The sequence below is a fragment of the Prionailurus bengalensis genome, chromosome D1 (genome assembly GCF_016509475.1).
Source record: "Prionailurus bengalensis isolate Pbe53 chromosome D1, Fcat_Pben_1.1_paternal_pri, whole genome shotgun sequence".
Lineage (NCBI taxonomy): Eukaryota > Metazoa > Chordata > Mammalia > Carnivora > Felidae > Prionailurus > Prionailurus bengalensis.
In genome coordinates, this window is record NC_057346.1 from 98,545,496 (window position 1) to 98,556,155 (window position 10,660).

Here is a 10,660-nt window from a genome sequence, read left to right on the forward strand (position 1 = left end):
CCCTGGTCTCTCTCAGCGAAGGGCATCTGGCCTATATACAGCACATATTGCTTCCCTAGGGGTGCAAAGTGGCAGCACATTCATTAGATAAATTAATTCTGTTTATGTGCCAAGGAGCAGGGCCCTTCCAGGAAACCAGGGCCTCTTACAGACAAGTTTGCCCTGTTTGTCATTAAATTATTTGTCAAAGTGGAATACCAGGCCTAAGAGCAAATAGCCATTGCCCTTAACAAACTGAAACCCACAGCCTTCAAAGTTTGGCCCTGGAATGAGACTCTCCAAGTAAGATTCTGATGACCACAGCTCAGTTCCTTTAAGTCTTTCTGTTCTCAAAAGGGTAATTTGATCCCCAAGGCGACAAGGTGATCCGGTGGCATTCTCCAGCTGGAGACTAGCCCATAACTAAGTAGCAGGAAGTCCCCTCTCTGGAGGAAGGAGGAATGCAGGTACCTCAGAGCAAAGGCCAGAGGGGCTGGTGGAAAAGAATAGGCCTGGGGTGGAGCTCACTCCTGGAAATTTGCGCCTGCCTTGGGGGTTATTAACCCTTCCGGTTCCACATAGCCCACCAAGGGCTGTGTTAAGCTGGGGTCAGGGTTTTGCCGTTAGCATGTGAAACTTTAAATGTACTCCATAGAGGGGCGCCTGGGTGGCTTGGTCGGTTAAGCGTCCGGACTTCAGCTCAGGTCATGATCTCGCGGTCCGTGAGTTCGAGCCCCGCGTTGGGCTCTGTGCTGACGGCTCAGAGCCTGGAGCCTGTTTCGGATTCTGTGTCTCCCTCTCTCTCTGCCCCTCCCCTGTTCATGCTCTGTCTCTCTCTGTCTCAAAAATAAATAAATGTTAAAAAAATAAATAAATAAAGTAAATGTACTCCATAGATTATACCCTTTTATTATGGAAAATTTCAAACGTACACAAAAGCAAAATGACTCTTATAACCCCCGTGTATCTATGACCAGCCTCAACAATTATCAACATTTTGCCTATCTAATTTTACCTAGCTACCCACCTCTTTTTTTTTTTTTTTCCTCTCTTTGGTAAGTATTCTGAGTATTTTAAAATTTTTTTTTTAATTTTTTTTTCAACGTTTTTATTTATTTTGGGGACAGAGAGAGACAGAGCATGAACGGGGGAGGGGCAGAGAGAGAGGGAGACACAGAATCGGAAACAGGCTCCAGGCTCTGAGCCATCAGCCCAGAGCCCGACGCAGGGCTCGAACTCACGGACCGCAAGATCGTGACCTGGCTGAAGTCGGACGCTCAACCGACTGCGCCACCCAGGCGCCCCAGTATTCTGAGTATTTTAAAGCAAATCTAAGACATCTCACCTGTACAGTAAACGGTACTAATTAAACAGTGTTTGAAATACTACAGATGGCAGTCCCTACTTTCAACCATACCAGCTAGAGTAATGAGCAAGAAGGTTGGGACCCCCTGGTATAGTCCCGCCAACCCCCTTCTTCTTCTTCTTCTTCTTTTTTTTTTTTTTACAACAAAGAACTCAGAAGTGAGACGCCAACCACTGGCGTCCAGAGTGGTGCCAGAGCACAAACCAGGGAGAAGTCGGCCCTCCAGGCTGCCTGATGAGAGACAGACTCGGGCTGGTGACTGACTGCCCAGGCCCGGTCCCTGGGAGACAGCGGATTAACCCCCCTCCGCCGCTCACTACCGGCAGGAAGAATCCGGGCAGTTCTCAAACGCACTTCTGTTAGCTCCGGAGGGGTGCGCGGTGGGCCAGGGATGAAGCCGGGTCCCTGGACGTGCAGGAGGCGGTAACTGGAGCGAGGGATCCCGGGCGGGCCGGGGCGGGGTACCGGGGCCGGGGTGGCCTTGGAAACAGAAAGATGCTTGCTCCCACGAGGGGCGGGACAACCCAGGGCCAAGGTCAGGCTGGGTCCCGGGTGGCTTGCCGCCGCCTCCGGGCTCCACGTGGGGAGCGGGCCAGCGAGGTTGGCTTGGCATCCACGCCCGGGGCCGGGAGCAGGAAGTAGTCTTCCGTGGGCGCGGCCCTAGGCGCGGTGCTGCAGGTGCGGCGCTAGGTAGCTCGGGCGGACGGCCAGTGCAAAGGAGGAGGTGAGCGCGGGGTCGCCACCGAGGCCCCGGGGCTAGAGCTAGCGGCTGGGCCTGGCTTGAGGAGGAGGCGTTTTGGAAGGGGGAAGGAGCCCGAGGGGTGAGCGTGGTTGTTGCCTTGAGGCTCGGATCCGGCTGTGCCCAAATGAGGGTGGGGGGGCAGATCGCGAGGGTTGATTGAAATCCAGACGGGATAGTGTGGCCTCGGGCCTCAGGGAGCGTCGCGGATCGTCTCCGGCTTGGAAGAGGGATGGGGGAGCTGGAAATGGGGGAGATAGGAAGGGACTGCACCGTGGGAGAGTGAGGTGGGGCCAGCAGAGGGAGGGAGGGCTCGTAGGGGGTCTCTGGACGCCAAGGGATGCGGGGCGCCGCCAAGGCTCTGGGGCTGCGGTCGGGCCCGGGATGAGGGGCGCAGAGGACGTACGGAGTCGGGGACAGTTAGCTTCTCGACAAGACAGAGCTGGGCAGGGGTGGGGGAGGGGGGGCTTGCAAAAAGGGGGCCGAGGCTCAAGCACCTATAGGAACCTTCCGCGAGGGCCGATTCCCGCCCCACCCCCCGCCCCACTATCCCCGGGCGGGGAGCGCACCGGAGCGGAGAGGAGGCGGGGACACAGACGCAAGCCTGACTCGGAAGGATGTTTCTGGCCGGCTGTGGCTTTAAGGGTGACGCCGGGCGTGCGGGCCCTTTAAGGAGGGGTCGGGGGCGTGTCAGGAAATGAGTCCTGGGCCCGCCTCGCGGGGGAGAACGGCCTCGGCTGTCCGGAGGCACCGGGACTGAACGGCAGCCTGTGCGCCGAAGGGCTGCGCGCCGCAGGCTTGGGCAGGCCCGGCCTCCTCCCGCGCCCTCTGGGCCCCCGCCGCGAGCACCTCTGAGCTTCCCTGCACCCCTCTTTCCAAACCCCTCGCACGCCTTCCCTCCGTTCATCTTACTGCACGCCTCCCCTTTCCTCCTGCAAACCCTTTTCGCCCATGCCTCCCTCTCCCGGCGTCTCTTCCCCGCGCTGCCCTCCGCCCTTCGGCACCTTCGCCCTGCCTTCCTCCGCCTCCCCCTCTCCTTCCTTTCCTCTCCCCTCCCTTCTTCCTGAGACCCATCCCTACAAGGCCTCTTCTGTCCAACCTTAGCCTGTCCCTCACCGCTTCCCTGTGTCTCGTCTCATGAGCCACCTCAGAGTGGGGGGCAGATTGGGAGGCTCCCCCCACAGCAGAACCTCTCGGTGGAGAGGCCTCTAGGCCATCCCCCATGTGACAGTTGAGGGCTGCGGCTTGCAGAAAGCAGACAGGGGCTGATTGCCCTGTACTCCAGTTCTGGCTGTAGAGTGACCCAGTTCCTCTGCCACCATGAACAGGGCCCCTTTGAAGCGGTCCAGGATCCTGCACATGGCACTGATGGGGGCTTCCGACCCCTCCGGAGAGGCGGAGGCCAGCAAGGAGAAGCCCTTTCTGCTGCGGGCGTTGCAGATCACGCTGGTGGTGTCTCTCTACTGGGTCACCTCCATCTCCATGGTGTTCCTGAACAAGTACCTGCTGGACAGCCCCTCCCTACAGCTGGACACCCCCATCTTCGTCACCTTCTACCAGTGCCTGGTGACCACGCTGCTGTGCAAGAGCCTCAGCATACTGGCGGCCTGCTGCCCCGGTGCCATGGACTTTCCCACCCTGCGCCTGGACCTCAGGGTGACCCGCAGCGTCCTGCCCCTGTCCGTCGTCTTCATCGGCATGATCACCTTCAATAACCTCTGCCTCAAGTACGTCGGCGTGGCCTTCTACAACGTGGGCCGCTCACTCACCACTGTCTTCAATGTGCTGCTGTCCTACTTGCTGCTCAAGCAAACCACCTCCTTCTATGCCTTGCTCACCTGCGGCATCATCATCGGTGAGTGGCCAGCCAGGGCCACGGGGGGTGGGGGGTGGGGCGCAGGGGCCCAAACCCCAAAGATCAACCCTGCCAGGCGTCCTTGGATTTTATCTGTCCCGGTTCCCTTGAGGAAGAGCCTGGGGCCCAGAGACAGTAAGCTCCCCGAGGTCACCCAGCAAGTCAGGGGCCCACCCAGGGCCCCACAAAACAAGATCGGATTCGATCTACCTTTCACAGAGGGGAAAAAACCAAGGCACAGAGAAGGTAAATAATTTGTTGAAAATCACACAGCTAATAAGTGGCAGAGCTGGGATCTGATCTCGAGCAGTCTGGCTCCCTGTGCTTGACTACTGTATTGCTTCTCAAGAGCTCAAGTGTCCTGACTCTCCATCCAGTGCTATTTCCAGAGAATGCATCTTGTAATAAATATACCATCACCCTCTGACCTTGTAGGCTCGTAGTGATGGCTAAGACAGTGGCAAGAAATAAGCTTTGAGAGGTCTTAGCTGTCTTCCCACGCTTGACCCTTAGAAAATAAGAATTATTGATGGGTACATTGTGCCAAGCATTCACATTTAGCATCTCCTTTGTTCCCCAGAGGTCCCCTGGGGGGTAGCATCACCTTGATCAGCTCCATACAAACCAGGAAACGGAAGCTCAGAGAGGTTAAGCGACTTGCCCCGGGCCACACAGCTAGGAAGTCGCCAAGCTGGGGCACAAACCCAGATTGGCCAGACTCTCGGGTCTATGCTTTTAACCCCCCTGCTCTCCTCTTGTCCCCTAGAGATTATAGCTACACTGCCCAACACAGTAGCCACCAACCACGTGTCTATTTCCATTTCCATTCATTCAGATTCAATGACATTTTAAAAATTAAGTTCCTCAGTTGCAGGTGTTAACAACCCCATTCTGTAGCCACATGTCAGGTGCTCAGTAGCCGCATGTGACCAGTGGCTACTATATTGGACAGCGCTGATGATAGAACATTTCCATCATCACAACGTTTATTTATTTTTGGGACAGAGAGAGACAGAGCATGAACGGGGGAGGGGCAGAGAGAGAGAGGGAGACACAGAATCAGAAACAGGCTCCAGGCTCTGAGCCATCAGCCCAGAGCCTGACGCGGGGCTCGAACTCACGGACCGCGAGATCGTGACCTGGTTGAAGTCGGACGCTTAACCGACTGCGCCACCCAGGCGCCCCAGAACATTTCCATCATCACAGAAGGGGTGTTTGCGGCACTCTGGGTAAGAGTGCACCCACTTCCCTCAGAATCCTCGCAGGGCTCTGTCATCCAGGAATGTGGTCTTTCTTTGAACCTGTTCAGGTTTTTCCTGGGGCTGTAAAGTTCGTGTTGGTTGACCTACATATTCTTCGCTGGTGTCTCCGAGTCCCAGGCCCAGTCTCACTGGTTGCAGGGGAGGGGCCCATCCCATGCTGCCTGTCCTAGAAAATGTTATTCTCATTGAGCAACTGCTGGATATAGGACTGCTCAGTCCAGGCCCAAGATGGGAGACGGGAGAAGGCCAAGGTTAGAGGAGAAGGAGCTGCTGAGACCCCTGGCAGATTTTCAGCTGCCCCCTCGCCCCACCCCACCTCACCGCTGCCCAGAGCTGATGCAGAGTCCCAGGCCTCACTTAGCCAAACGCCTCAGGGGTCTCCACTTCAGCCTCACTGGACCCTATGAAGGGGGGAGGGGGAGCAGGGAGAGGGGAGCCTCCTGATGCGAGAATTTGCACGAAGAAAGCTGAAGTCGCTAAGGAAACTGGGCCCAAGTCCTAAAAGTAATCAAAGTAGCTGATAGTGTGATAGCGTCAGAGAAAGTGCCTTCACTGGCCACACTGATGGGGCAGGGGCCCAGGCCCCCTCTCTGCTTCGCTTCCCCTTAAGATGGGTCTCAGGTGACTATTACGGGGCCCTTCCTCCTTTCCCAGTATTGGGTGTGAGTTCCCTCTAGGGTGTGGAGCCTTGGGGTGGGGGTCCCTTCTGGACTTGGAAGGTCACGAGCCGGAGGACTGGGGGCGCTCTGGCTAACCCTCCACACCCCCAGAGCAGGTCTACAGATACCTGTTTGCAAAGGCCCTGCCAAGACCCAGAATGTGCCTGCAACATAGGAGGCGCCTTATCTCCTTCAACCCTCAAAGCCACCTCCAGAACAACCTGCGTTCATGCATTCTTTCAGGCAGCCAACCAATATGAACGGATGGCCAGGCACGTGCCAGAGACTGGGCCAAACTTTGGGGATACAAGTTCGGCCAAAGGGGACGGGGCTCCTGGGCTCCCGGAGGGCATGGTGATGATGCAGGGCAGTAAGTGAGTTATGCCGCAGGAGTGAGGCTACTATTGGGGTAATAGAAGGTGCTACAGGAACCCTGGTGGGGGTGGGGAGGGAAGCAAAGTTGGAAATGGGGTAATCTAAGCAGGCGTGCCGGAGGAAGTGCTAGATGGGTATAAGGAAGGGGTGAGGAGACAGTGTTCTAGGCAGAGGAAAGTACCTGTGTGTTTCTTCATGCTCGGGCCATCGGGGGCCTTGCCCAAGTTAAGTGAGTCTGGAATGTTTCCTGAAGGTAGTAGGTGAGGAGGGGCTTTAAGCCAGGACAGGACCTGAGCAGATCTATCCGTACTTTAGGAAGATCATTCTAGTTGCAAGGTGGAGGGTAGTGTGGTTGGAGTTAGGGGGTCGAGAAAGTGACCCAGGCCTCTATAGATGAAGGAAATGGGAGCTCAGAAAAGTTAAGTCACCTTTCCTCAGGCCATGCAGCCTCTAGATGGCAGAACCCAATTGGAGCCCAAATCTCTCTGACACCAGAAGTTCTCCTACTCCCCCGTGTTACCAGGTGCTGTCGCACGAGGTACAGCACGTGTAAGATTCAGCCCCCGCCTCCTGGGAAGGTGGGGTGTCGCCAAAGAGATGGGACAGTCCCCATGGGCAGGTGACAGGCAAGGGGTCTTGCAGGGACCATGGAGGCTCTGTGAGCAGGAGGTGACACAAGATGAGGGTGTCAGAAAGAGTGACTGTCCCGGGGCGCCTGGGTGGCGCAGTCGGTTAAGCGTCCGACTTCAGCCAGGTCACGATCTCGCGGTCCGTGAGTTCGAGCCCCGCGTCGGGCTCTGGGCTGATGGCTCGGAGCCTGTTTCCGATTCTGTGTCTCCCTCTCTCTCTGCCCCTCCCCCGTTCATGCTCTGTCTCTCTCTGTCCCCAAAAAAGTAAATAAACGTTGAAAAAAAAAAAAAAAAAAAAAAGAAAGAGTGACTGTCCCAAAAGACCTCAGGCCACAAGTGATTCTAACTCATTATAGGCTCCCATTTAACAGACAAGGAAGCCAAGGCTCTGAGACCTTAAATCACTTGCCCAAGGTCACCTTAACCACTAAGCACTCAGCCCTTTGGAGCTCATTTCCAGCACTGCTTTCCAGATGCCCCAGGCCAACACAGTCGCCCTGGTTATGGGTGCTCACAGCATGCTGCACTGTTTTATGGCCCTCATTACAATTGTAATTAAAGAAATAACTGCGAAATGAATCGTCTTAACGTCATTCTCCTCTGCTAGAATGTAAGCTCTCGAGAAAGCATTCATGTCCTGGGCCACTTTCCCAGCCTTTGTATGGTGCCTTGCATGTAATAGAGAGTTCGGACATATTTATTGCAGAGAGGGCCGGGAGGACGGGACAGTGAGGGCAGCATTACCGTCTGTGACCTTCGGTGGCAAAACTCTCTGTCCTTCTTCCTCCCCGTCGTCAACCTCTTTGCCCCTCTCCTCTCTCCACCGCAGGTGGCTTCTGGCTTGGTGTGGACCAGGAGGGGGCAGAGGGCACCCTGTCTTGGACAGGCACCCTCTTTGGCGTGCTCGCCAGCCTCTGTGTCTCGCTCAACGCCATCTACACCAAGAAGGTGCTCCCGGCCGTGGATGGCAGCATCTGGCGTCTGACCTTCTACAACAACGTCAATGCCTGCGTCCTCTTCCTGCCCTTGTTCCTGCTGCTCGGGGAGCTCCAGACCCTCCGTGACTTTTCCCAGCTGGGCAGCGCCCACTTCTGGGGCATGATGACCCTGGGCGGCCTGTTCGGCTTTGCCATCGGCTACGTGACGGGACTACAGATCAAGTTCACCAGCCCCCTGACCCATAACGTGTCCGGCACCACCAAAGCCTGTGCCCAGACGGTGCTGGCTGTGCTCTACTACGAGGAGACCAAGAGCTTCCTCTGGTGGACAAGCAACATGATGGTGCTGGGGGGCTCCTCTGCCTACACCTGGGTCAGGGGCTGGGAGATGAAGAAGATTCAGGAGGAACCCAGCCCCAAAGAGGACGAGAAGAGCAGCATGGGGGTGTGAGCTCCTTCAGGGACCCGGGGATGGCCCAGTGGGGGAGAATGCCCAGGGCAGCTCTCTGGACCCTGAGAGGTAGTCTGGAGGGGGTATTGTTTACAAACCTGCTCACAAATCGGGCGGTTGAAATAGAGCCAGTGTGTTCAAGCGATGTCGGAAAGTTGCCAAACCTATCTCGACCGCCTTTCCTGTTTCTGAGTTTTGTCCTCCCCTAGGGAGGCAGGACCCCCTGGGAACAGCCAATGAGTTTCTCTGGAGAAGCTCTCGCTTTTGGGGAGTAGGAGGAGGGCAGCACCCCATCCTGTCCCCCTTCCGGGGCCTTCTACCTCCACATGACCTTTGGGGTTGGGGACGGGCCACAACTTTGAGGGACAGTAGTAAGTCTTCACTTATACTCAGGGGAGATGGGGGTATGACCCCACCACAGGCCAAATGAAGGGGTTTGGGAAACCTCACATCCCTGGGTCCCAGGACAGGCAGCGAGGCTTTGACCCCGCGAATCAGCCTCCCTCCGGAGGAAAGTGGGGGCTGGGCTGAGGGGCGACACAGACAAGCGTCCCCTCTTGGTCTTCTGCGCCAAGACCACCAGTCCCCAGGGAAGGGCACGAAAGATCATTTGCACCCAAGCCTGGCTCTGGAATCCCCAAGGACTGCTGGGAATGGGGCACATCGTGGGAAAGTGCCCTTTTCCCACCATCTGCACCCTACGCTCCCAGCTTTTGGACATGGGGGAGCCACACAGCTTTTACAGGTTAAGCAGGGTCATTAACACCCTCCCCCGGTCCCTGACACTGAGAAGCTCATTCCTCCCCTCCTGAGGAGCCGCTAGCCCTCTGGTTTCCCAGCACCTGACTCAGGTAAGACCTCCCGGAGGTGCAGCCAGGTCACCCTCCTAACTCTGGCTTCCCAGAGCGTCATCCCCAAGAGGACTGGGAGAGCCAGCGTCCTGGCTCAGAACCTTCCCCCTCAGCGGTGCTGTGCCTTCCCCTGAGCCAGATCCCTGCCTGGGTGTTGGAACCTGACTCTGATGAAGGTGATAAAGTAACAATTACGTTTCTTCCCTGAGGTTAGGGCTGAAAGAACCTTCTCTTCCCCTTGCCAACGCCCTGCCCCCACCCCCGTGGGCTTAGGACGGCCTTCACAAACCCCGTCTCTTCGCCTGTGCATTCTGTACCACCCATCTCCTTGGGATAATTCCTCCTGTTTTGTCCCCATCAGGAAAGGTTGGGGAGAGTGGGTCTTCTCATCCGCAGTGGTTTCTAATGAAGTTAGTCTGGCCTGATGCTCTGAACTGTGTGTGAGTTCATTAAAAAGGGGAATAAGACGTTGTAGTGGAAACCCTGACGGTTGGGGTTCTTTTCTTTCTCGCAAGGCTAGTGCCTGACTAAACTTTGATTGCGGAAGCATCCACTTCAGAGATCGCCGGACACACAACCAGGCTGCCTCCCCATCTGAGACCCCTTCATTTTAAAGACCTTGATGGATTTCAGTAACCGATCACTTGGGCCGCTTCTTTTTTTTCTCTTCCTACACTTTAAATTTCCACTCCTATGTTTTGAATTCACCAACAAAGAGTGAGCCTGCAAACCCTCGACCCCAATAAAAGCAGATCCCCAGGCCTGTGTGTGCTCTCATTCTCGCTCTCTCCCTCCCTCCCCGGTCTCCCCCCACCACCCCCACATCGCTGTGTGGCCCCAGGTGTGCTGTGTAATTTCCAGATCCTGTAAGTAATAAACCTTTATTTTTTCAGAGTTTCCTGATGGTTATTGCTGAAGGGTGTCTTGCAATCGTTAAGAACCACAAGGACTGTCCGCATTGCTTATCGCCAGGCCGGGACCAGCACCAAACAAACCAGTGTAGTTGACAGAACTGCATGATGGCCCTTACAGTTAGCCAAGGGGAACGCCCTTATTACCTGCGACTTGCTTACGAACCACCTAAGTCAGGTGGGTGACACCATCTGGAAAAGGAACACAGCTTGCTGGGGGTCTGTCGCACTGCTCTGTGCTTTTGCATATGGCCTCTGTGGTATGTTGCCTGAGGGATCCCACCCAAAAGCTCACAGCTGCTGTGATTATCCAATGATCTCCCCAGAGCAACATGATCAAGACCATATGGTCTAATGAGACAATTAGACCACTAATTACAAAGGCCTTCATTGACTATTCATGTGCATAAGGGTCCTCAAGGCCAAGGAGAGCTAAGGAGGGTAGATTGGGTAGCTAGGCTATTGTCATACCCAAGGAGTGGCTTTGGGCTACACACTAGGAAAACATTCCTGCAGGTGAGGAGGACTGGTGACCACCGAGTCTGTGGGTCATGCGTGGACTGCGCGCTGTAACCCAGAAGGGTGCGATAGCCTTGCAACCAGAAATCAATGGCACCACCGGAGGGAAAATGCAATTGACGCCTA

General features: G+C 55.9%; 1 protein-coding gene across 1 annotated transcript; it reads left to right on the forward strand.

Annotated features, from left to right (window-relative positions):
* The first annotated feature begins 2,781 nt into the window (after positions 1 to 2,781).
* On the forward strand, positions 2,782 to 9,996 carry SLC35C1 (solute carrier family 35 member C1). Its single transcript, XM_043581040.1, has 2 exons — positions 2,782 to 3,939; positions 7,694 to 9,996. Exons 1-2 carry the CDS (start codon positions 3,405 to 3,407, stop codon positions 8,251 to 8,253), a joined length of 1,095 nt encoding a protein of 364 aa, XP_043436975.1. The 5' UTR covers positions 2,782 to 3,404; the 3' UTR covers positions 8,254 to 9,996.
* The last annotated feature ends 664 nt before the right edge of the window (positions 9,997 to 10,660 follow it).